We start from the raw sequence: 24636 nt of genomic DNA, 5'->3' as shown, positions 1-24636 counted from the left end.
GCGTGACGGCGTGACAGAGCACAAGGGTGGCTGGCTCGGTGTGATGAAAGCAGGTAGTGCAAGGCTGATGTCTGCGGGCGGAGCGGGGCAGGGCAGGGTGTTTGGACTAGGTAAGCCCGACACGTGACGAGACGATGCCAAGCTCGGTGGAGCTCCGCGGCGCGTCGGGCAACGTGTCTGACGCCATCCATCGCCGCTTTCTAGTACGCCTGCCACGACATGGCGACCGCCGCAGCCGCCGATCCGCGCTCCTTCACCTCCGCCGACGATGCCTTCCAGTACCCGGTGCCCGTCGTCCGCAAGCTCGAGCAGCAGCTCCGCCACAATGCCGACGAAAACCGCGAGAAGCTGCGCTCGCTGGTCGGGTGAGTGCATCCCTGAGCTCTGCTGCTGCTCTAGTCCATAACCATCGCTGACCCGCCCCCATTGCAGCGCGAGCTATCGCGACCTGCTGGGCACCGCCGAGCGCATCATCGAGATGGACTCCCAAATGCAGCGCGTCGAATCCACCCTGGGTGTGATTGGCCAAAGGTGCAATTCGCGGAGGATGGAGAGCATAACCAAGAACTATCGGGGCCTCGCTGCCCATTCGCGTAAGCTCGGTGAGCGCTTCGCGACGCTGTTTGCCCTACTCCCAGGCTGATTTGCCCCCCTGCCACAGACGCCGAGCGCTTCTCGTTCGCCGCCCAGCTCGCCCTGCTCCAGACCTGTCCCACCGTTATCCGCCGCACGCTGAAGAAGGGCTCGACCCTGCTTGCCGCCAAAATCCTTGTCATTTCTCGTCTCTTGCACAAGAATCTCTCCGATACTCCCGATGCTCCTCCGTTCGTCGACGCTCTCAAGAATCAGCTCGCTTCGTTGCGCCGGAAATTGTTGCATGCAATCGACAAGCAGTTCTCACGCTTCAATTCGGATACCCATGATGTGCTCGAGAGTATGTGTGCTTTCTCATTGGCCACGAGCTCTGCTCCGAGCGATGTTTTGCGCCACTTCCACCATGTTCGTCTGGAATCAATCACGAGACTGGTTGACGAAGGCCGCACTTCTCAGGACCACCTTCCTCGCGCCCTGAGATTGTACGTTCGCACTTTGGTCGACACCCAGGCCATCTTTCCCCAGCGTCTCGCCGATGCTCTAGTCCGTTTGAAGGCCCGTCCGCTTCTTCAGGATCCCGAGATTCAGGCCATTGTTGAACTCAATCTCGAAGTCCACGAGCGCTGGATTGCGGGCGAGGTGAGGAACTTTACCCCATGGCCACGACATGATGAACTCTCCAAGCCCGACGCAGAGAAGCTCTTAAAAACTTGGGCAAGGCAGGCGGTGCAAGCTTTCCTTGACAGCACCCGTGGCGTCTTGGCTGAACACGACGACCCCAAGACTGTACTCCATGTGAGGAGAGAGATGTTGGAAACTTGGCTCTCATCCACCAATCGTGGCCTCGGTGTCGATCCGTCTTCTGTATTGGATGATCTCAGAACTGTTCTGAACGACCGCCTCCGCACTCTGCTGACCGAACGCGCGCTGCGACTTAACCTGGTTACCTCTGATCTTTCCCGTATACTTGATGCCTGTACAGGTGATGATGAACACCGAGCAGTGTCTTTGTGGGATCCATCTACGCCCTACATTGATACCTCGAACGGAGCTCCTGCCTTCAAGCGAGCAATCATTGAGCGAAGCCATGGCCTCGATACTTCCCTTCTGCAGCTAATCGCTTCATACGACTTGTGGGCTAGCTCGCTCGAAGGCGCTTATGCTGTAATCAAAGAGATGAAGGACACGAGATGGGACGATGACCTCGATGCAGACGATGGGGATGATGACTTCGAACTAGAATCCAAGCAAGCCCTCCTGAGCGAGGACGACCCCCGCTCGCTCGAGGATTCCTTGAAGGACGCTCTCTCCGCCGCCTTTGCAGAACTACAAAAGGACGTAGACACCCTCGTTTCAAACACCGTCGCAGACCCAGACCTCGCCGCCCCCAAGACGATCCTGCTCACCCGCGCCCTCCGGGAGGTCAGCCAGCGCCTGGGCGCCCTCTCCGCAGCCAACAGGCGCATCGTCGCCTCATCCACCGTCTTCCCTCCCTCCGTCACGCGCCCCCTCCACCTCTCAATCGCGAAGCTCGTCTCCCAGTCGCCCCTCGCCGTCTACGGCGCCGCGACGAAGAAGCTGGCCCGCTCCCGCCGCGCGAGGGCGAGGGCGCTGTGGGAAGGCAACCCGCAGCTGCCGGTGCAGCCGTCCGTCAGCGCCTTCAAATACCTCTGCGCCTTGCACCGCGAGATGTGGACGTGCGGCGGGGACCTGTGGTCGCCCGGAGCCGTGGACGTGCTCAAGAATGAGATTTCGGACGCGACGGCCGCCATCCTGCGCGGATGCGTCGAAGCGATCACGGTCGTGCCCGGTGCCGAGGACGGAGACGCCGCCGATAGGGAAGACGAAAAGGATGAAGGAGGCGAGGACGGGTCACGGCGGGAAGCAAACGGCACTGGGGAAGAAGATGCCGCCGGTGGGGGAGACGCGACGGCCACGAATGATGAGGAGAAGGCGGTGGAGGAAGAGAAAGAACACCGCACTCCTTCTCCCAGCGCCGAGGTTCAAAAGGACAAGCTCATCCACCTGCTTTTCGACGTTTGCTACCTGCAGCGCGTATTGGCTCAGAGGGTCGCAGAAGGAGGACCATCACCTTTCGTGGCGCTTGAGAAGCAGTTGCAAGAGGCGTCTGGGGCGGACAATGCGGTATTGGAGCGTCTGAAGAAGAACGCAGGCGATTATTGGCGGAAGAGCTACCTTTTGCTCGCTCTGCTTTCTTAATAAAAGGATCATTGCGGTTCGAGTTTTTTTTTTCTTTTTTTCGTCAGCCAGATACCAACTTCATTTGTTTCTGTGTAAAACCGATTTTCCTGCTTGGCCTACATGATACATCTCTCTTCCGTGTCCCCTTTTGTTTTTTTGCCAATTGTGTTTGACCGGTCGAATCAAGCCATTTTCCTTGTCCACCCATCAAAAGCCAAAGCCAGAATACCCAATCCCTAATCATTGCAGCCGTATCGGTAGTGATTTTTGCCTTTACCGCCGCTAACGCCAAAGTCTTCTGTAGTCCGCCTACAGCTGAGCCTTGCCAGGCAACTACCAAGCCGATGATCAAGGCTGAGTCATGGCTCGATCGATCATTCCATTCCATCAGCCAGCCAAAGAAAGTGACACCTCACTCCGATATCAACGGACCAACCCAACTCTCGCGCGAAGTCCGCCTTGCCGCACAGCCTTGCTATTTTCCGTTAGAACCAGTCAGCTGGGCCCCCGAAATTCTCCCCAATCACCTTGTGCCGTGTGTGTATGCCAAAACCAAACCATCGTTCAATCATCCAATCATCCAAATCAATCGGTGTGTGTGTAACACCCCTACTGGCCCCTTCTCGATCCGTCGGGGCTTTGCAAAGGGCGGCTATGGGTGGTGCTGCTTGTCGGAACGCCTTGCAGGCTGGTGCTGCAGCTGCAGCTGCGGCGACAAGTGGTGCTGCCACGCCTCGCCGTCGCCCTCGTCCTCCCACTCGTCGCCCTTGGAATCCTCGTCGCCCTCGTCCGACATCAGGTACGTCGCACGCCGTCGTCGGCGTCCTTCGGCCTCGTGGCGCAGCAGGTCTTGCTGCTGATCCATTTTGAGCTGCTCCTCCAGCTGGGTGATCTCGTCCCAGACCGTCGACGTCGTCTCCTTCGGCGGCGAGGACGCCGGAGCGAACACACCGCTGTTGCCGGCGGCAACGGGCTTACGCTGCAGGCGGATTGTGTTGTTGTTGCCGTTGCTCAAGGCCGACTCTGCGGTGGTGGTGTTAGTGGTGCGTGCGGGATTCTTTGCCGTTCCTACCTCAGCATCTCTGGGCGCCATGCCTGTCCAAGGGCGCACGACAGCTGCCTGCCTCTGTTGCTGTTGTCCGCGGCGACTGTTGTCACGCCACGGCAGCGTCGATGACAAAGACGGCGCCCTGCGCCATTCGCTGGATTCTTCCTGGACAAGCCTCATCGCCGGGCCGCCCTGGCGGTCCAAGAATAGACGCTCGAGCTGCCGCTGTTGACTCGTCCGACGGTCGCCGGTGGAAAGCTGAGGCAGCTCGCGCGGGCCTCTCGGCCTGCCCGTTGTGGGCAGCTGCGGCGGTGCCGGCGACGAAACTCCCATGCCCGTCATCATCGTCGTCAGTTGTTCTCCTCCTTCCCCCACACGAAGCCGGTACTTCGGCGGAGACGGTGACGGCGACGGCGATGGTCCCTGGTCCGGAGCGAGCGTGTAGCATGGCGGCGTGGACGGTGTCTCGGAACTCTGCTGGTGCTCCTTGTTCGACGGTTTGATCAGGCTGCCCAGTCTGTGCAGTGTCGACGGCTTGCGGTGCTGCTGTTGCTCCATCGCTGGGTGGAGTTGGTGATGATGCTGCTCTTGAGCGTTTTGCATTTGCGGTTGTTGCTGCTGCTGGCGCGAGTCGCGCTGGCGCCGGAGAAAGGGCGTCAGCCGGGTAGTCAACGAGCGCTTTGGGGTCAAGCTTGTGGGAATGGGTGGCAGCAGCGCGGTCGGCATGCGAGAAAGAGTTTCCAGTTCGGAGTGAGGGTGGATGGGGCCCGGTGGAGCAGTGGAGGGTCGGATGGTGCTCGTGCTGGAAGTGGATGAAGAACGCGAGCGCGGCGAGTGAGTGGCCGTGCTGGCTGAAGTGGCGCGCGGAGTCAGGTTTGAAGGCGCTGCCCGGGTCGAGGATGTTTGAGATTCCGGACGGCGGGTCCTCGTGGGCGTTCGCGGGCTGCTGCTGCGGCTGCTGTTCTTGTTGGTGCCGGTCATCCTCGTTATGCGCACGGGCCTTGGAGTTTCGTCGCGGACTAAGGGACTGAGGTCATGGTTATCTTCAGATCTTTCGGAGACTGCGAAGCGGAGGACTTACCGGGTGTGAAGGTCTGCTGGTGGTGGGCAGCCGACTCGGCGACCATGCGATCCAATTCCTCGGCCAGAGCATTCAGTGCGTCCCAGTAGCTATTCCTCACGGGTCCGTGCAGGGCAACGACGCAGCGCAGACTGGTGTTGCCCACGCGGTGCCACTGCTGCAGCTTTATCTGAATGCCGCGGCGGTCGCGTGCAGTGCAGGCCACGATGTCGAAGCGGCTGGAGGACGTGGCGAAGGTCGGGGCGCCCGGAGCGAACAGGAGATTTGCGGCGATGATGATGCGCTCACGGGTGGAAGGAACACGGACAGAGGGCATGGCGTGAGCGAGAGTGCGTCAGGTGGTTCGCAAGCCTGACGCTGAGTCGCCGGTGTTGAGGATGGGGGGGTGAGGTTGAGCAATCAGGTGAGAGGGAGGGAGTGGAGGGTCTTGCCTCCGGCCGTTTGAATTTGGCAGTCACGACTGTGCTCCTGCCATTCTCTGCATATGGCCTTCTTCGGCTATCTGCTAGACTGTTTACATTTCTCACTACGCCCCCGGCTTCTGCCCCCACACGATCCAGAAATCGATCAGCGCGTGTATTCCCTTCTTCCCAAGCTCCTTCCTGACCTCTGCGTTGAAGACATCCACCTCCTCCTTGGTCCAACCGAGGATGCGGGTGAAGATGGCAAGATCGTACGCCTCCAAGCCCTCCACCGTCTGTACCAGATTGAACGAGCCCATCTGCTTCAACACCGGGTCCTTTGGCCACGCTCCCATTGGCAACTTGACCACCTGGTGCCCAATATTTACAAACCCAGCGTCCTTGACCCACTTCAGCAACGACGGGCCGGGCGACACATCGCGGCCAATCTTGGAGCAGCCCTCCACCATCAGTTCGCTCATCTTCTTCAGCCGGCTGTCCTCGGGAAGGCTTCCGTCGTCCGAGTAGTACCGGTATTCGTAGTCTTGAAACTCGACCCATCCACCCGGCTCCAGGTTCTCGAAGCAGCGCCCCATCAATCGCGGCCAGTCCCCCAACGAGCCCGCCATGTATCGCGAGTGGATAAAGTCAAACTTGGGCCGGTCCGGCCATTCCGCCTCGACGTCGTCGACCTCGAACGTCACATTCGGAGGCAGCCATTGCGGCTGGATCGGGGAGAGGTCGTTGCCGAAAACCGCCGCCGACGGCCACGTGTCTCCCGCTTCAATCGCCCAGATCCCGGTGCCTGTTCGTTGCTCAGTCACTCGACTGCTGCTTTGTGCCGAGAGGCGACAGTTGTTTACCTGTTCCGATGTCGAGCACACGCTGCGGCGCCTTTGGCAACGGGCAGAGATGGAGCTTTCCGCCTAGCGCGAGCGTGTTCAGGTGGTGAACCATGTCCAACCGGTCCTGCTCTTTTTCGTCGTTCGGAAAGTTATATGCTGTGCGAATTAATCCTTGTCGTCGCCTGTGGACGCCGCCAAAACACTTACACCCATCCTTGTACGCATGAAAACGGCGGCCATACTCGCTGCGATAGTGCTTGACGCTGCTGCTAATTGATGTGGCATAGCTCAGCCTACTAGCTGTCAGTGAATGGCTTTTGACGCCGTACAGAACCGTGTGGGCTGACATATCACCACCGTAGGCCGAGTCGCTCTCCAAGGAGTCGACCTCAAGCTCCGGTCTATCACCGCACATATTCGGCGCTTTTCTCGGCAGGATTAGAGGGATCAAGTGGCCTACTGAGAAATGAACGAAGGTTGCTCTGATGGAACGGCTGCGGAGGACCGGAGCCGTTTTTATTCACTGCTGTGCCACCCCCTCAGTAGCGGTACGCCTATCGCTGCCCCACAGTGTGGAGCATGACACATGCCAGAATTTCTCGCAGGGACAATGCCGCGATGCACAGACTATATTGTCGTGCCGGCTCGTTGGTTCGACTGTACAAAATTGGCGACGTTTCTTCCGCTTTCGCCGAACGGCCCCTCCGATCAACGTGATTTGCTCCTTGCCCAGGAATGTGCTTCGCCCCCATATTGCGTCTGTTCGGTTCCCTGTAGCTGGTACAAATTCAATACTTGTATGCATTGAGCTTCGCTTATTCACAACCATGCTCCTAAACGGATCACGCTGACAACTCAGAGCCTGACTTGAGCTGAGCGTTGGAAAAGATGGCGATCTTATCACAGTATGACTCAGGTCTTGTTCTCGCAGCGCTCCGCCATCCCTAAACATCCGAATTACTTTCTCTACAGTAGAATGGTTTTAAACCTCTTTTTATCCATTGAAATGCTGTGTTCTTTCTCATCACGTCGAGGTTTCTGATTTTTGATTTCATATAAATAAAATAACCGCCGAGTATGATCTCTACTTGTAGAAGATCTAAAAAAAACCAGGTGAACTTCAATGGTAAGAGAATCGAAAGTATCTTTGGTATAGACTCTTTCACAAAACTCGATTCGAGACATTTACTACTACTACTACTACTACTACTACTACTACTACTACTACTACTACTACTACTCAACTATTTTTTATAGCCCAAGCATACTCCTTTCTGCCAAACGGTGAGCGAGCTATTACAAGAAAGAAATACACTGCGAGGAAGTAATCTATTGGAGTGAGCTCACCGTCTTCAAATCAATTTATTAGTTTTATTTTCATCCGGTTTCTCCAACCACCTTACCCAAGATATATTTAGCGAAGCCTTTCCATAGCTTGAGCCCGGAAAATCGTGCTAATGGGATCGCGAAGTAATTCACCAATGCGGTACTGCACTAAGCTTCCCTCTAGATGCGGCCTGACTACACAAAAAAAAAAAAGAAACCAATGGACCAATAGTCTAGTACGCCCTCCGCACGCATTACTACTACATACTAAAGCAGACTGAATGCGCTTACTGCATTAGTACAGTATAGGTGATCCAATTATTTAACACCATGTCACTGTCTAAAAAAAAAGCTACATCTCTCTCCTCCCACATCCCCACTCACTCGAAATCGATATCTCCCTCTCTCTTTGCCAAAGGAGAAAAGCTTTAAATGAGCCACAGCCGCACAAAAACCCAGATAGATAGCGAAACGTCTATTGGAATATTACTCAGACCTACACATTACCATCATCGTCATCATCATCATGGCTTCAGCTACCACTCCCACCATTAATCGTAACACACGCCATAAGTCATCACCGATCAGCCACCCTGCCTGCCCCTCACACGCAAAAAAAAACAAAAACAAATCCCTACTATTCCTCATCCAATCCAACCCAATAATCCCACGCACACACACACACACACCCATCCCACCTACACCCCAAAGTCCATCTTCAGCGCGATGCTCGGCTCGCCCGAACTATCCTGACGGACGGGCGTCTTCCGCTCCGCCGCCGCCGCCGCACCGCCGCTCCTGACGACGCCCTCCATAAACGCCCTCTGCTCGGCGCTCAGCCCGGTCCCGACGACGGCCCTGAAGCTGTCCTGGCCCTGCCCGGCGAGCTCGATCAGCCGCGCGGCCGTCTCGCGGTAGCAGGCCTCGCCCTCGCGGCTGGCGCGCGCGAGCAGCGTGGGCAGGACGAGCGCCGTGGCGGCGGGGACCCGGGCGGGCTGGAGGGTGCCGACGAGGTTGACGAGGGCGAGGGAGACGACGGCGCGGGACTCGTCGAGCCCTTCGAGGTCGTCGGGCGGCGGCGACGACAGGAAGCCGATCGAGGTGGGCAGGAGGGCGCGGGCGAGGGCGCCGGCCGTCGCCGACGGGGCGCTGTCGTCGCGTTTGGGGAGGACGAGCAGCGAGCGGCAGCAGTTGGACGCGACTTTGCTGGTGACGCGGTTGTGCAGGCAGTCGGCGAGGAGGTCCGTGTAGCGCGTGAGGAGCGGGTCCGACGGGTCGAAGATGCCGGCCGCGTTGGTGAGGAGGATGGTCGTGGCGAGGAGCGTGTTCTTTTCGCATTGAGGCGCGGCGTCGAATTCGCGCTTTTGGGCGTGGGATATGATGAGGAGGAAGCGTTCGAGCGTGCTGCGGAGCTGTGATTGCGTCTCGGGCAACGACGTGGTGGCGAGGCTGGACACGAAGCGGCGGAAGATGGGGAGGACCTGGGGGACGACCAGCGCCTGGGTAGATGGAGTGCCGAGGACCTGGATGAAGATCTGGAGCAGACAAGCGTGAAGGTCGGTGCGGATGATGGTTGGGAAGACATCTGCGGCATCCACAAGTGCCGACAGGGCGAGCCTGATGAGCTGGACGGACTCGTCTGTCAAAGCGTGGCGCGCTACAGAAGCGTCAGCAAAAAGTTTGTGTAGGGAGAAAACAGGACAAACCTTGTGCGTTGTTGTCGCCCAAGCCCGGCACGAGGCCAGCCAGCACCAGAACCATGATACGCGTAAGTTCGAAAAGCTGCTCGATGTCGTCCGACAATGTTTCTTCGCCACATGGCACGCTAATGTATTTAGTTAGCAACAGTTTGGAAGCCGCATTGTCAAGTACCGACCTTTGAGAGCGCTGGGCGCTGGGATGGGCGAGACACAAATTCCTGGCGATTTCCACAATCACTTCCTGCACGTCCAGCCCCTCGGTCAACACCAGCCTGTCCAGCATATCCATAGTCTCCGAGAAAACGACTTCCTGGTAGATTGCATGACCGCTGACGCTAGGCTTGAGGATGTTCTTGAGCGCTCTCAGGATTTCCAGCGTGTGTTCCTTGTTCGACTGTGCATCGCCCGAAGAGGGACGGCCAGTGGTGACGAGCGCCTCGAAAGCGAGGCCGAACAGCACGAAGAAGAAAGCTACAGGCTCGTCGCGGTAGTTGATGTCTGCAGCAGGCTTCTTCTCCTTGGGGTCATCGCCAGAGTCGTCTTCTTCAAATTCCTTGCCATCCAATGCATCGAACACAAATTCGGCGTCCTCGTCAATAAGAGATGCGATGGCGTCGACAAGGTTGAGCCAGGAGTCTTGGTAGAACTACAAAAATGTCAGTCACGGGGTCCATGCTACACCTCGACAAAACTCACCTTGAGCAGCGTCTCCCGGTTCAGTGCGGCGTAGATGGTGTCCAAGCTGCCGCTCAAGCTGCCTGCGGCAGCAGTTGTCGAGATATCAGGCTCAAATCTCAGTCGTGCAAACTCTCGCAGCGAACTCAACCAAAGAGGCGTCAGCTTTGCGATGTACGGGCGCAGGACGTCGACCAAGTATTTCTGTTCCTTGCTTGCAATCTGCAGCTCCGCCCACGCGCTGAACACGGCCATCTTAACCATGACCTGTGCGTTGGAGCTGAGGCCTTTGAGATCGCCGATACTCGCGGTCTCCGAGTCAGCAGAGAAGTTTTCGAGCGCCTGCACGAGGAGCTTGAGGATGCGACCCATTCGGTCGACGTCGGTCACGATTCCAGTGGCGATGAATGTTGCACAGACGTTGACAGCCTCAGCTGCAAGCTCAGGGCTGGAGTCGACCGCGAACGCCGGCGTCAGGGCTGAGCCAATCTGCGCCTGGTACTGCTCTAGAAGCGTGGCTTCTGGGAAGTCGGGATCGGGTGTCTTGCCGAAAGTCTTGAGAACTTGGTCGACGATCCGAAGGCCGCGGAGCCGCAGACCCACCACACCAGCGGTCGACGCTGAGAAAGAAATACGGACAACATCAGCAATGTGAGCTTGGAGAGCTTCCTGGGGCTTGCAATCCTCGCCCTTAAGAGCATAGTCGCGACCGACGATGGTGAGGAGTTCCGACAAGAGATCCATGGCGAACGTGCGAACCTGCCAGTTCAGGAGCTCCTGCGTCTGGGAAGTGGCGCCAGACTCCTCACCCTGCGCTCCGGCAGCGGCGGCAAATCCAGCCACCTCCTCATCCTGTAGTTCGGGCACGCCGCCTGTGTGCGCAGTTTTGGGCTTCGCAGGGGCCGCACTCTCCTTGTTTTCGGGTTGCTTCATGATCTTGGTGAGGGCAGTGTTGCAGCGTTGCACCCATTCTAGAGTGTTGGAGAGCGCAGTCTGGTGCAGCCAGTTACGCAGGATGCTGCGAATGACCTCGTGACGCGGATTCTGGTTGAGGACCAGCCATAGCTGATCTTCGAGGCCGGGGTTGGCGGTACGGATTACTTCATCGGCATTGCGTCTCATGAGGTTGTGGAGGCCGTCAATGGCCATGTCACGGATCAACGAGGACGTGGAATCAAGGTCCCTTTGCAGACCCTTGACATAGACAGCAAATTCCATATGACCAGGTGCGTAGAGGGAGAGATGCTCCTGGCATCTCAAACTCTCGACGAGAACCAACAGGTCGGATTCGTTAAGAAACTGGGAAATGAGAGTCATGATCAGATCGCGAGCCTTGGACATGTCTTGAAGATCCGGGCCGAGCACGTTGATGATGCTGTCGACGCAACGAGTAATGACGGCTGGAGTCGAAAGATCAACTTCCATGTTAGATGACGCAAGAGCCGCAATTTCCTCGCTGTGCGTTTCCGCCATGTACAGCTGAGCCAGCATACCGAGGGAACTGGTGACGAATCCGGAGAAGCTCAAACCGGCCGAGTCTGCAACCCGTGAGAGGCTGTCCAGAGCCCAGAAGTGAACTGAAGGATGCGGATCGCTGGCCAGAGACATGAGGATGCTGAGGATGTTCTTCAGATGAAAGCCAGCCGCCATGCCACCGAGCTGGGAATGGATACAACCAAGTGCCACCGCACAGCCAGCACGTACGTTAGGCTCACGGTTGGCGACGATCTGTTCCACGAGATAGTTGACTTCTGCGGTGGTGAAAGTGTTTCCAGAGCTTGCGCAGAGACGACCCAGGGCTTCGCAGGCTACATTTCGTACATATTGGTCCGTGTCGACAATGAGCGTCTGTAGCTGATCAGTTGATGAACGTTTTCCACAAGCCTTGAGATACCCACGTGTAGCATGTCCTGCATGACCTTCTCCACGGCCTGTCCCTTGAGATCGCCCGGGGCAGAAAGTGTCTCCTTGTTTGCAACCTTGAGCGCGCCAAGAAGGGCTGTAGCAACATTGACAGTCATGGCAGCCTTCCTAGCAGGATCCCTCGTCAGGCTGTTCGCCGACATGAAGGACGTGATTTGCTCTAATATACTCTCCTGAACCTTCGGAGTCTGCAAAGGAAGCAAGATGGCGAACAGGTTGAGAGCTGCGTTAACAACCTCAGTGGCAGGCGGGTCAGGAAGCTCGGAATTATCGGTATCCTTGCCAATATAGAGTGATATTGAGTCGTGCTCTCTGGCGTTGCAAATAGGTGATAAAAGCTGGTACAATCAGCAACAGTCTAAAAGAGATAGCCTGCACTTACAGCAGCATCCGCGGCATGCTCGGAACCCGGCTTTGAGGTCCAGTGTTTCCTACCCGACTCTCCAAGTTCGCCCATTAGCGGTTTGAGGTCAAATCCCTGTACAAGACCCGTAACTCCAAAGCCATAGTTGTCACTGACGTCCCAAATGCTTTCGAACGTGCTCGCTGAGCTGGCAATCGACACGCTCAATGAACTCGGGGCATAGTTATCGGGGTCAGCAAAGGAAGAGACAGCAAAAGGCAACAAGTTGGACTGCAACAGCATTTCGTTGTTTCCCGCCGGGCTGAGATTGACGAGCTTCGTATAGCATTGCAACACCCGGCGACGCACCATGAGATCGAAGTCATGCAGCTGAAGAGCCGAGGACAAGCGCTGGGACATATCGTCGGTGGTCTTTTTGGCCGGGAGGCTGTTCAAGAACATGGTTGTGTTTTGTAGCATGGCGGCCAGGCGTTTCGTAACATCGGTAGTAAGGAGGCGACCGTTGAATTCGAGGAAGGTCAGGACGGAGCCGAGAGCGCACTCACGGACGTGAGCCAGAAAGCTGAGGTCGAGAAGGTTGCGCGATGTCATGCTGTCCTTGTTCAATGGCTTTGGCAAGGCATTCTTCCACAGAAGAAGCAGTTGCGAGAGATGAATCTTGACAAAGTTTGGCCCTAGGGTCATCAGACCTCCGATTAGAATCCATGCAACCTGGATCTGAGTGCTGGAGATCCTGATGTCTGAACTGCTACTGCTCTTGAGCAGGGTCGTAGCCTGCTGAAGGACTCTCGAGTTGACGTCGACGGAACCGTACAGGGGCTGAGCGGAGCTCGTGCTGAGAACAGCAGAAAGACCATTTGCAAAGCCAACGCATTTCCTCGGCGACGGTCGGGGGCCAGTGAGCTGACCCAACTCGCGGTTCACGCTGTTCATGCAAATCGTGACGGCTGGAATCAGCTGCTGAGGGCATGCAAGCACGAATGCGCGAAGGCATGAGGAGGCGTGCACCTGTACTGTGTAGCTTGGATGTTGCAGCACGCCAATCAGCGCATCTCTGCAGAGCTCTGCAACCGAGTTCGTGGCAGAGCCGAGGCTCTGGATCAGGGACGTCAACGCTGTCAAGGCGCCAGTCAATGTCTGCTTGCTCGGCTCTGGACGCTCCTTCAGGGCTGGAGGATAGTCCTTCAGGATCTCGTTGAGTAGGAATTTTGCGGCGTTGAGCTGGGCGGTTTCACCTAAGATCTGGCGCCCGACCACATCTTCCAGAATAAGGCGTACAAATCGGCGCGTCATCAGCTGGCGGTACCGGTTGTTGACGATGGGTGGAGCGCTCAGCACGTCGTTGAAAAGGTTGTTCGCAATGTCGGCGTACTTGGTCTCAATCACGCTCTTGGGTAGACCCCTCACGATTTTCATGTAACAAACCGCGATAGCCGTCCTCGCGCGATTGCTTGTGGCAGTTCGGGCATAATGTGTGGACAGCTGCTTCAACAAGCCCGGAAGCGCAAAGGCCAATTGAGTAATGGGCTTGGTGGGTGCGGGAGAACCAGGTCTCTCGGCCATTTCCTCATCAGCGTCTTGTATGGTCGACTGCCTCTTGGACTTTTTTGGCTTCTTGATCCGGGGGACTGCGTCAACTATTGGGGATTCGGAGTAGCTCTTCACCAAGGGAGTCGCCAGGGCCGAGGCGGCAGCATGCCTGACGCTCGGGGAAGGGTTGTCAAAGGCCTTCCAAATGACAGTCTGCAGCTTGTCGAAGTCGTTCGAGTTGTCGAAGTACGAGGTGGACCGGATCAACTGCTCCAGGCACCAGCACGCAGCACTCTGGACAGCCAGGCTCTTGTCACCGGCGGCGGCGGTTCGCGCCTGCTTCCAGGTGTCGCGGGCAACCTGCTCGTCCAGCAATCTCGTAACACCCTTTGCAATGCGACCGAGGGCGCGGAAGACTGCAGCACGGAAGCCGGTGTGGTTCTGGGCATTGGCCTTGAGCTGTCGCAGCAGGGTCAAGGTTGCAAGACTCGAGGGGCCAATGGCACTGTCGCCGGCAGCTTCCATTATGGCGCCCAGGCAGTGAGCGGCGGCATGCTTGGCCTTGAGCTCCTTGTCACCCTTGCTCGAGCTGGCCAGAATAGAGACCAACTCATTGATGCTCTCGAACAGCAGCTTGCGGTCGCCCTTGGCGAAGACATCGGCGAGGGCGCGGCCGACATTGCTGCGAATGACGCGGGTGGGCGCAGGCGAGGAAAGGTTTATGACCTTGAAGGCCTCCTTTTTGATGTAGATTTGGTGGGCGGAGGCGCCGTCGGCGTCGAGGCTGGCGGCATGGCGGGCCAGATCGGCGGTGAAGGTGAGCAGGTAGAGCTCCTGCTGCTCCGAGGGAAGCGCATGCAGCTTCGTCACATCCAGGTCGGGGTTGGTCTCGTGGCCCGAGTTCGGGAGGGGCGGAGGGGCCGCGACGGTCTGGCTGTCGCTGGACGAGGGAGGGGGGAGCGCGTCGGGGGAAGCCATTGCGGGCTCGTGGGAAGAGAAGCTTGCGGGGCGGGTGTTTCAAAAGCGTTCTATCATCCGGAGGTGGCGATCATGTCTTGGGCAGGTAGGTGGCCGGTAAATGTAAGGATGTTGGGGACACTGTGGTGTTGGACAGAGGTGGAAGACCTCCGAGCTGCTGGCCGCAGGTGCAACCCTACCGCGCTACGGCGGACGACGCGCCTAACCCCGGCCAAAGTCTTGACCGCTTCGCCCTTCCGCAACTCCACGCCCGCCATGTCCTTGCCGCTAGCTCCCCGCGCCGCTTTTCGCGCTTTGCGCCCTCCGAGCCATGTCTGCGGCGCGTGCCGGCGCGGATTGACCACTTCGACGCGCCTCCGCTCTGGCCACAGCAAATGGGCAACCATCAAACACGACAAGGCAAAAAACGACGCCGCCAAGAACAGGCAGCGCTCGGTTTTCTCCCACGAAATCATCCTGGCTACCAAGCGTGAGTCCTGATGGGGCTGACTCGTTCCGTCTACCTTGCCAATCGACTCACCGTCTCGCAGTGGGCGGCCCCGATCCAAGCTTGAACCCTCGCCTTGCTCTCGCTGTCGAACGCGCGAAAAAGGCGTCGTTCCCCAAGCAAGGAATCGACAATGCGATCAAGCGCGGCCAGGGCATCTCCTCGACCGGCGCCGCCCTCGAAATCGTCACCGTCGAAGCCATTTTCCCGCCGTCGGTAGCCATGGTCATTGAAATCGAGACCGAAAGCAAGCTCCGCTCCCTCGCAGACACGCGCATGTGGATCAAGAAAAACGGCGGCAACGCCACCACTGTAGCATACATGTTCGAGAAGAAGGGCATGGTGGTGTTTGAGGGCAAGGAAGGCTGGGGTCCCGACGAGGTGCTCGAGCCGGCATTGGAGGCCGGCGCGCTGGACGTCGAGGACGCCGAGCAGGGCGCCGTTATTGTGTACACGGACCCGGCTGACACCAAGAAGGCTGCGGAAAGCATCGCGTCTGCGACTGGACTGGACATTGCCTCGATGGACATTGTATGGGTACCCAATGAAGACACAAAGGTGCCGCTGGATGGCCGCGACAGCACCGAGAAGATCTCCAGGTTCTTTGACGATCTGAAGGAAGTGTCGGGTGTGCAAGCAGTGTACTGGAATGCGACCCAGGGCAGTGTGGAGGACAGCGCCTGGGAGCAACTGCTCGCCAAGATCGACGACTTCGAATAGACGGATGAGTGTAGAATACTGTACAATAGTGTAGACATGCTAGATATCCACCATTACTCCCTTCCATGCCGCTAGCCAGAAATTCCCTGTGAACGCCATGAATGCAATTTTTCTCCAGCCACCGCGCTCCCTGCCGGGCACGCCGGCATACGCTCAATTGGCCCGGGCCACGTGCGGCGCAGTCCGAACGGGTATCTCAAGGCTCCTGCGACGCGTTCTCGCTCTCGTGTGCCAGTCTCTGGTCGCGCAGAGCCAGCCGCCTGGCCCTCAGCCTCGCAAGCTCCGACTGGATTTCGTCTTTCTCATATGGGATCTTGTGCGTCTGCCCCTCCTTGGGCCAGAAGTCGGGGACGGTGAAGCGTTCCTCAAGGTTTGTGCCGAAGTAGTACATGTAGCCGATGGGGAAGAGGATGTAGAGGCCGAACTGCAAGCACTCGTGAGCCCTGAGATGGCGGATGGCATGCAATGAAGCGCGGCAGTACCTTGAAGATCTCGAGATTAGGGCCAGCCATTGTTGCGGACTGGAGGGCGGAGTTGATGACAGCGGTGTCGGGTGGGTTGTTGGACGTGGAGAGCGGCGGCGAATGACAGCGTCGGTGATGCGCCGGACCTCGAACGATGGCGGGCATCAGCAGTCGCACATGCCGCACCGCACCGCTGAGCAGCGCGGGCCGGCCGATAAACGCCGGGAAAACAATGATGCGTGCTGATAAGCCTAATCTAGGGATTTGCCTCGGTTCTCCACGATTCACTAATCGCGCTCGGTTGACGGCTGCCCTGGCGCATCACCTCCACCAGCCATGTAGCCGAATGCTCCTTTCCCCACAGGCCTTTACTTAACCCCCGGATTCCCAAGATTTGCCCCTGCTATAATCTCGCCTCCCGAAAGAAGCCGACTGTTCAACGCCTCTTTCACCATGTCCGTCGATCCCGCCCAGGCCGTGACCCTTGAGATCCGCGGAAAGATCGCCATCATCACCCTCAACCAGGAGAAGAAGCTTAATGCTCTGTCCCAGGACCTATACTATCGCATCGCCCAGCTACTCAACCAGATCGCCAAGCGCGATGACATCTACATCACCCTCCTCACCGCCAAAGGCCGTTTCTTCTCCGCGTACGTCTTTTCCCTCCTTTCCGCAGCACAGCCCTTGCTGACCCTGCTCCGTTTAGCGGCGCCGATGTCTCCATTTCACGCTCCACTCCGGAAGCCGAGAACGATGTTGTTCGTCACTGGCTGAAGAACTTTGTCGCCAACAACCTCTTCGTTACGCGCGCCTTCTACACACATCCTAAAATCCTCATCACCGGCCTCAACGGCCCCGCCGTCGGCCTCTCCGCCGCCCTCATTGCCTTCTCCGACTTCATCTACGCCGCGCCTTCTGCCTACATCCTCACTCCGTTCTCTTCGCTCGGCCTTGTCACCGAGGGCGGCGCCTCCCGGGCCTTCGTCCAGCGTCTGGGCGTTTCCAAGGCCAACGAGGCGCTCATCATGAGCAAGAAGATCTCCGCCGAGGAACTGGAACGGACCGGTTTCGTAAACAAGCTCATCGATACGAAGGGCGACAGCGACAAGTTCAGGGACGCGGTGCTGGCGGAGATCGATGATCGGCTGGGCAGTCACTTGAATCAGGACAGCCTGCTGGGGATCAAGGCCTTGATCCGGAAGCCGGAGAGGGACGTCTTCGACAAGCAGAACGTAGAGGAGGTGTTCGGCGGACTGGAGAGATTCGCGGCAGGAATACCGCAAGAGGAGTTCAGGAAGCTGGCGAGTGGAGAGAAGAAGCACAAGCTGTAAGTAGATGTAGATGGTTGGGGAGACTTTCATTAGACTTTGGACAGAGATTTGAATGAAATTACGCGAGCCTCTATTTCTACTCTATCCCAGCCGTTCTTTTTCCCGTTTCTATGCCATGGTAAACCTCTATACAGAAAGTGAACCGAACCAACCCACTACCTGTACTCCCCTCCGCAGTCACCCATTGCCTCAATCATTTTATCCCTGTTGCTCTGTGTCAAGACTTGCTCAATGGCATCCCTGTCCTCTTCATCCAAAGTCCAACCGTACGCAGCAAAGTTGTCATCCGCCCTCTCGCTGATTCCCATCCTCGACCCGACAATGACAGCACCCACATACGGGAAGTCAAGCACCCATCGCGTGGCAACATTGGAGATGCTCACCCCGTGCTTGGCACCGATTTCGGAAAGCGTGCGTAACAAGGTCTGGAACAACGACCAGCTGCCCCAAGTGAGGATGGCCTCGCAGTATTTCCGCTGGCTCGGTGTCATTTCGCACGAAAACGGTTCAGGTTCTGGCTGGTCCAGCCACTGGTCGGCAAGGAAACCGCCGCACTAATTCGTTCCTTGTCAGTTCAGCCGGAGAGCACTTGAACGAGAGGGGACATACCAGAGTGCCGTAAGTCAGGAGTTTGACCCCATAAGACTCGCAGACTGCAGCCATCTTGACGGTAGGCCGGGAATCGATGATGGAGAACTGAAGATCTGATCAGTATAACGTTTGCTGACCGGGAGGGAGAAGCTAGTACCTGAACTTGGTTCGTCTGTATTCTGACGCCTTCGCGGAGGACAATCTCCATGTGCTCGGTGTCGAAGTTGCAGAGACCGAGATTCGAGACGCGAGGGTCTATCTCGAGCAGCTTCAGGGCCTCGATATATTGGGGATCGTGATACTAACGGAGGGTCAGAAGGCCTGCTTATGCTCAAGTCCACAGAGTCTCTGCTTCGCTTACGTTTTGCCAGTGGAATTGAAGCAGGTCCAACTTGTCCGCCTTCAACCTACGACATCTCTCGGAGACGTTCGCATGTACCACAGCCGGGGTGATCACAACCGGATTGAAGACGCAGTACTTTGTCGAGGCGAACAGGATCTCGGGATGCGAGCACGCCGCCCGGAATTTGCCCTACCCAGCCATCGTCAGTGCTTCCCTGCAAGCCAAAACCCAGCAAAGGCATACAAATACAATCTCCGCATCGCCATAGTGGTCCGCCATATCATAGGCCGTAAACCCCCAATTGACGTAGTTGGTGAAATGCTCCACAATCTTCGCCTGGGGCGCGGTGCCCCACGCCGGACCGGACAGCTGCCACAACCCGCCAAACAGCCGCGGCACCGCGCGCTCCCCAACCCTAAAAGTCTCCAACCGCGCACACGCATCCCCACACGCGGCGAACGGGGTCAACTCGATCATGCCCAGCTCGTCCGCATTGGCGTGGTGCGCCTCGTCCTCGGCATCCATGGCCTTCAGCGCGGCGAGGCCCCTCGCGAACGGGAACGCGCGGCCGGCGCGGGCGAAGACGCTGCGACACGCCTGCAGGGAGCTGATCAGGCCTTGCACGAAGTGCTTCTCGTAGTCGGACAGGGTGCGCGAGCCGTCGGCCGTCATCAGCTCCCTCTCCATGGCGGTCGTGGCCTGGATGAGGTCGCCCTCGACCGACGCGGCGGTGGCGTCGCCGTTGTCGTTGCCGTCGGCTTCGGCGGGCTCGCCGCGCTCGACGCGCGTCTTGAAGTGGTCGACGAGGGCGGAGAGGGCGGCGATGGACTCGAAGGCCATGCCGCAGCCGAGCATGCAGCGCACGCGCTTCTGCAGCTCGGCGGTCGGGCCGGTGAAGGAGTCGTTGGTGCGGAGGAGGTACTTTTCCGTTTCGAGCTCCAGGCCCGACGTCAGTTCGGGGTGGAAGGACATGAGGGCGCGCATGACGGAGCGCAGGCCGGCTTCCGGGAGGTTGGCGATGATGGTGTCGGTCATGGTGTTGACGTGGGCCCGGCGCGGCGGCTCGAGGCTGTAGAGGGTGCCGCCTACGGACATGTTGTTGGTGTTTTCCCGCGCTCTTGATTGTGACTGTCGTGGCTGTTGGGGTTGCAGTTGGTGGTGGTGGTTTTTTTTTTCTCTCCTTCTTTCTTCTTTTCTTTCCCGAGGTGGTCTGATAAGTAAGTATGCCGGCTGTCGGATATGAGCTGTTGAAACGCCCAATGAGCAACCCGCGCAAACAGTGTAGATGCTGATTGATGGTTAGGAAAAAAGACAAGCTCTCTGGCTTGGCGATGGATCGGAAGAGAGAGCGGCGGGAGATGTGCGTCAGTTGTGGTTGAAATGCAAGAGGCCATGACGCGCGCGCGCACGAATCAGCCAGTCCCTAGCCAGCTCATCCCACCGAGTGGGGGGCTAGGCGGCGGCGCGCCCGAATGTCACACCTTTGGACGGCTGCTTCAACGTGAGGTCAGCCCACTTCATTTCACAAAATGTCGGTACTTGGGCCCTTGTCCGGCAGCCACTGCGGCGCTTCGGGCTCGGCCCGCTGGTGGTTCGATCCAAAAACGCCGGAGCCGCCGTCTGGCTGCGCACCACGTCGGCCCGCCTGTTGGTGGCACTGCTGCTCCGATGCGCCCCGGTCGCCCAGTCGAGGCTCAGATTGCCCATTGCGACCATCCACTACTGCGCGTGCGTCGCAAAATCCTCCAGCTTCCGCACACAAGGTCTGGGTTATAGCGACACAATCCTGTCTGATAAGGTGGACTTTTATGGCATTGATCGCTGTATTGCGTCATCAGGCGAAATAGATGATAGCCAGCTGTCGGTGAGCATTTCCATCTGCCTACTGCCGAGCTTCCCCGCATTATTGATCCAAGTCTCACTGTACTACTCTAAATCCTACGCCAATCTAACCTCGACCACAGAAAACAAAGGACCTTTTCCCGGCCATAAATGAACCAGACAATCAGGGTGGCCGCCTGCCACGCATCGCCCGTCGTTCTGTCAGCAGCAGATACGACGGATAAATGCATCCGGCTCATCCATGAAGCCGCCAACAACGGGGCCAACCTCGTCGTCTTCCCGGAAACATACATTCCCGCATTCCCGGTATGGAGCTCCATGCTGCCACCCACCGAGAACCACGGCTTCTTCGCCCGCATGGCCCAGGAGTCCATTTACGTCGACGGCGACGAAGTCCAGGCCATCCGCAACGCCGCCCGTGAGAAAGCCATCTCCGTCAGCATCGGCATCTCAGAGAAGGTGCGGTACAGCAGTGCGACCCTGTTCAACACAAACCTCATCATCGCTGAAGATGGCCGCCTGCTCGTCCACCACCGCAAGCTGATGCCCACCTTCTTCGAGAAACTCACTTGGAGCCCCGGCGACGGCCACGGCCTGCGCGTCGTCGACGTCGCCCGAGGTTGCAAGCTGGGCGCTCTGATTTGCGGCGAGAACACGAATCCTCTTGCGCGCTACACCCTCATGGCCCAGGGCGAGCAGCTGCATGTTTCCTCCTGGCCGCCCATGTGGCCCACCAGGGATCCGACCAGTTCCGCGTCGACGGGGGAGAGGAACTACGACAACGTCACGGCTAACAGGACGCGCGCGGCTGCCCATTGTTTCGAGGCCAAGTGCTTTGGCGTGCTGTGCGCCGGCTTTCTCGATGATGCTGCCGTCGAGGCCATCGTGTCGCTAAGCAGCGACCAGGACTTGGTGCGCAACATCATCCGTCATTCGCCTCGCGGCGCGTCCATGTTTTTGGATCCTACCGGAGCCCTCATTACCGGATTCACGAGCCAGGACGGCGAGAAGGAGAAGGAGAAGGACTATCTGCAGGCCGAAGAAGGAATACTGTATGCGGATCTGGATCTCGCCAAGTGCGTCGAGGGCAAACAGTATCACGACGTGGTCGGCGGCTATCAGCGGCTCGATGTCTTTGACCTGAAGGTAGATAGGACTCGAAGGGAGCCTGTCACGCTGCAAGACTGAAGCGAATGCACGACATCGGCCAGAATCAGACAAAAGGGATGTTAAGCATTGCTAAGCGCTCCACATGTCGATACACATCAGCTTTCCCTGTTACCTTCTCGTATTGTGGCCGACCTGCGCATATGCGATGCGCGAAGAGGGTGGGCTGAATGCCCAATCATGCCGTCCAGGGGCTGGTGATCCTTGCACCCACACCCCCGTTATCTTTACACAGCAATGATCGCAGATAAAATAGAAGCCCCGTTTGTCTTGCCCCGGTCCCAATGCATCCGGTTGGCCCGTTCCCGCGCCCGCGATTCCGCCCGTTGACTCGACCAATGTCTAAGACAGTCGCCCGCGAATCATCACTGACGAATGATAAGACATCATGTCCAGACTCGGCAGGTGCCAGCTGAAAGTCGCCCCGCCATGTACGACCTGCTACTTCTCTTCATATTCAGCGCCTTCCCCGCTGCTGTCCAGCTCCACAACAAGCCCTTTCGCGCTCGCCAGCCCTGCGTAGCTAAGCTTTCTTGGCGATCTTGATTTTCGCCATGGCGACAAGCATGGCAACCGCTGCAGATGCTCGGGATCCACGCCTTAGCAAGGAGGCCCATGCGACACAACAGCCTACAGACGTGCAGATCGAGCAGTCCATCTTGCATGCCGACTATGGCCACGACCCGAATGTCTCCTTCGAAGAGTATCTGTACTATGCCAACTGGACCCGCGACTACGAAAAGACTCTCTCCACAAAAGGCCGTGGCATGAGCTCGCTGCTGTCCGTGCTCAGCGGCAAGAAGCAGCAGGCCGTGGTCTCGGGCGTCCCAGAGCCCGTCACGGCCCCTTCTATCGAGGCGCGGGCCAACGATACTAGCAAGAAACCCGATGACGCCCCAACAGACACGTTCGGCATCATTTCCGACTACGAGTGGCATCATGCCTCCCGCGCGGCTCGCACTGCAACCTGGGGTACCGCACCGCACCCTCATCAGTCCCTGTCATACATCGACTGACCTGCGTTAGGTGCTGTGTTCTACCTCATCACTACCGACATATTGGGACCGTTCTCCGTCCCATGGGCCTTTACCCAGCTCGGTTACGGCCCGGGAATCTCCCTTTATTTTGTCTTCGCTGCCATGGCGGGATTGTAAGAGGCCCTCTCGATATCTCCAGCTTCGTTTGCTGATGTACCAAGCTCCGGGGTCCTCCTCTGGTGGCAATTTCTCGGTCTTGATTCAGACAAGTATCCCGTCAAGGGCTACGGCGACCTGGGTTTCCGCATCTATGGCAACTGGTTCCGCTACATCATCAACATCTTGCAGAGCGGCCAATTCTTCTTGGGAGTCACGCTTCTGATCGTCGCAAATGGGCAGAGCTTGTCTCAGTTGTCCCAGGGGCCAAAGGGCTCAAAAGCTTTCTGCTGTAAGTCGACCGCACGGAGAGAAGAACCAAAGCCCGGCGCGCTGACAATTGCGGCGCAGTCACGGCATGCTTGATCATCTTTACCGTGGCTGGCTTCATCGTGGGTCAGATCCGGACGATGCAGAAGTTCGGTTACATCGCCAACATCTCTGTCTGGCTGAACGTCTTTGTCATCCTCATGACCATGGGCATCGTTGCCAACAGCGACCCGAACTACGAAGCCGTGTACGCAAGCTACCAGATCCCAAAGGGCCCCATCAAGACCAGCGCAGGCGCTCCGTCAGACCTCACCTTCATCGACAACATCAACGGCCTGATGCAAGCCGTGTACTCCTATGGCGGAGCGACAATGTTCTGCGAGTTGATGGCCGAGATGCGCAGGCCGTAAGCCACGCACCACAGTCCCAATCCCCGTCCACCATCTAACAGACGCATCCAGGTGGGACTTCTGGAAGGGCCTGATCGTGGCCGACACCTTCATCTTCCTCTGCTACATCGTCTTCGGCCTCGTCGTCTACAGCGAGCAGGGCCAATTCGCCTTCAACCCGGCCTACCAGGGCATCAACCCCTACGCCTGGCAGACGGTCGGCAACGTCTTCGGCCTCATCACGGGGCTCATCGCCGCCTGCCTCTACGGCAACATCGGCATCAAGGTCCTGTACGCCAACGTCGGCCGCTCCGTCCTGCGCCTCCCCGCCCTCGAGTCCCGCGTCGGCAAGTGCGTCTTCGTCGCCACCGTGCCCGTCTACTGGGGCGCGGCTTTCATCATCGCCGCCGCCGTGCCGCAGATCTCGAACCTCTCCGCCTTCGTCGGCGCCGCCATGATCTTGCAGTTCTCGTACACGTTCCCGCCCGTGCTGGCTGTCGGGTTCAATTGCTTGAGAGACGCTGTCGGCCCCGGGGAGGGCTTCGACCCGGCGACGGGCCGTGTGGTGCGCCGTGATGAGGGGCTGAGGAGGTGGGTGCGCGGGTACAGGAAGCGGTTCTTGGTCAACTCGTTTAATGTCGTATACTTCCTTGGTGCGGCCACGACGGCGGTGCTGGGTATCTACGCGAGCGTCTATTCGATGCATCGGCAGTATGCGCATGCGAACATCAAGCCCTTCTCGTGCGATTCGCCAACGGGATGATTGTGGGGGGGGGATTGATGGGTCGTAGCTGTTTGGATCATCGGGTGGTTGTTGGGCAGGGTCTTGTGAGTTTGGAGGAGACTCTTGTGAGAGTAGGTATGACAGATCAGTTCAGTGTACGTGCTTGTGCGCCTTTCGATTGCTGTGGCACCCTTGGTTTGAGGTTTGGCACGCGGGGGATATTTCCTTCGGAGATCGGCCTTCCATACTTATCGTGGTATCCCAGATAGTCGAACAACGTATTCTGGCATCTGATTCACGCTCTGGTACGCTCAAGCCCTTGGCTCTGCCGCCGCTGCCACTTATGGATGATGGCGTAGCCACTCGATCGTCTATGGTAATAGCTGATCGGATACTGATGGGTGGGCCGGGAGGGGCAAAGATGTGCCGTGCGATTTCTGCAGGATGTCACCATTCAGCGCTCGGTTACGACAAGTGTACTCACCACGGTCAGTCTTCATGTCGTATG

General features: G+C 57.9%; 10 protein-coding genes across 10 annotated transcripts; 5 read left to right on the top strand and 5 right to left on the bottom strand.

Moving 5' to 3' along the window:
* Positions 1-219: 219 nt before the first annotated feature.
* BKCO1_1100099 (vps51 vps67) lies at positions 220-2814 on the top strand (the record flags this gene model as incomplete). The annotated part of the gene is made up of 3 exons (XM_020270460.1): positions 220-365; positions 433-602; positions 662-2814. The coding sequence occupies 3 exons, from the start codon at positions 220-222 to the stop codon at positions 2812-2814; spliced, it is 2469 nt and encodes an 822-aa protein (XP_020132731.1).
* Positions 2815-3448: 634 nt separating this feature from the next.
* BKCO1_1100098 (uncharacterized protein) lies at positions 3449-5241 on the bottom strand (the record flags this gene model as incomplete). The annotated part of the gene is made up of 2 exons (XM_020270459.1): positions 3449-4863; positions 4926-5241. The coding sequence occupies 2 exons, from the start codon at positions 5239-5241 to the stop codon at positions 3449-3451; spliced, it is 1731 nt and encodes a 576-aa protein (XP_020132730.1).
* Positions 5242-5451: 210 nt separating this feature from the next.
* BKCO1_1100097 (methyltransferase domain-containing protein) lies at positions 5452-6586 on the bottom strand (the record flags this gene model as incomplete). Its single annotated transcript, XM_020270458.1, has 4 exons — positions 5452-6131; positions 6190-6327; positions 6379-6464; positions 6519-6586. The coding sequence occupies 4 exons, from the start codon at positions 6584-6586 to the stop codon at positions 5452-5454; spliced, it is 972 nt and encodes a 323-aa protein (XP_020132727.1).
* A 1609-nt stretch (positions 6587-8195) lies between these two features.
* Positions 8196-14667, bottom strand: BKCO1_1100096 (heat repeat protein; the record flags this gene model as incomplete). The annotated part of the gene is made up of 6 exons (XM_020270457.1): positions 8196-9154; positions 9204-9322; positions 9374-9843; positions 9894-11720; positions 11771-12133; positions 12178-14667. The coding sequence occupies 6 exons, from the start codon at positions 14665-14667 to the stop codon at positions 8196-8198; spliced, it is 6228 nt and encodes a 2075-aa protein (XP_020132802.1).
* A 255-nt stretch (positions 14668-14922) lies between these two features.
* BKCO1_1100095 (uncharacterized protein) lies at positions 14923-15874 on the top strand (the record flags this gene model as incomplete). Its single annotated transcript, XM_020270456.1, has 2 exons — positions 14923-15136; positions 15198-15874. 2 exons carry the CDS (start codon positions 14923-14925, stop codon positions 15872-15874), a joined length of 891 nt encoding a protein of 296 aa, XP_020132729.1.
* A 196-nt stretch (positions 15875-16070) lies between these two features.
* Positions 16071-16386, bottom strand: BKCO1_1100094 (mitochondrial cytochrome c oxidase assembly factor protein; the record flags this gene model as incomplete). The annotated part of the gene is made up of 2 exons (XM_020270455.1): positions 16071-16298; positions 16357-16386. The coding sequence occupies 2 exons, from the start codon at positions 16384-16386 to the stop codon at positions 16071-16073; spliced, it is 258 nt and encodes an 85-aa protein (XP_020132728.1).
* Positions 16387-16791: 405 nt separating this feature from the next.
* On the top strand, positions 16792-17669 carry BKCO1_1100093 (peroxisomal-enoyl-isomerase; the record flags this gene model as incomplete). The annotated part of the gene is made up of 2 exons (XM_020270454.1): positions 16792-16988; positions 17045-17669. 2 exons carry the CDS (start codon positions 16792-16794, stop codon positions 17667-17669), a joined length of 822 nt encoding a protein of 273 aa, XP_020132804.1.
* A 155-nt stretch (positions 17670-17824) lies between these two features.
* BKCO1_1100092 (aldo keto reductase) lies at positions 17825-19698 on the bottom strand (the record flags this gene model as incomplete). Its single annotated transcript, XM_020270453.1, has 5 exons — positions 17825-18223; positions 18279-18365; positions 18418-18561; positions 18622-18792; positions 18847-19698. 5 exons carry the CDS (start codon positions 19696-19698, stop codon positions 17825-17827), a joined length of 1653 nt encoding a protein of 550 aa, XP_020132803.1.
* An 897-nt stretch (positions 19699-20595) lies between these two features.
* Positions 20596-21633, top strand: BKCO1_1100091 (aliphatic nitrilase; the record flags this gene model as incomplete). Its single annotated transcript, XM_020270452.1, has 1 exon — positions 20596-21633. One exon carries the CDS (start codon positions 20596-20598, stop codon positions 21631-21633), a length of 1038 nt encoding a protein of 345 aa, XP_020132806.1.
* A 533-nt stretch (positions 21634-22166) lies between these two features.
* Positions 22167-24167, top strand: BKCO1_1100090 (amino acid transporter; the record flags this gene model as incomplete). The annotated part of the gene is made up of 5 exons (XM_020270451.1): positions 22167-22584; positions 22639-22762; positions 22811-23037; positions 23097-23421; positions 23477-24167. The coding sequence occupies 5 exons, from the start codon at positions 22167-22169 to the stop codon at positions 24165-24167; spliced, it is 1785 nt and encodes a 594-aa protein (XP_020132805.1).
* Positions 24168-24636: the final 469 nt, after the last annotated feature.

The sequence above is a fragment of the Diplodia corticola genome (assembly GCF_001883845.1).
Source record: "Diplodia corticola strain CBS 112549 chromosome Unknown scaffold11, whole genome shotgun sequence".
NCBI lineage: Eukaryota > Fungi > Ascomycota > Dothideomycetes > Botryosphaeriales > Botryosphaeriaceae > Diplodia > Diplodia corticola.
Note: the sequence above shows the minus strand (reverse complement) of the source record. Positions and strands in the feature narration are given on the sequence as shown.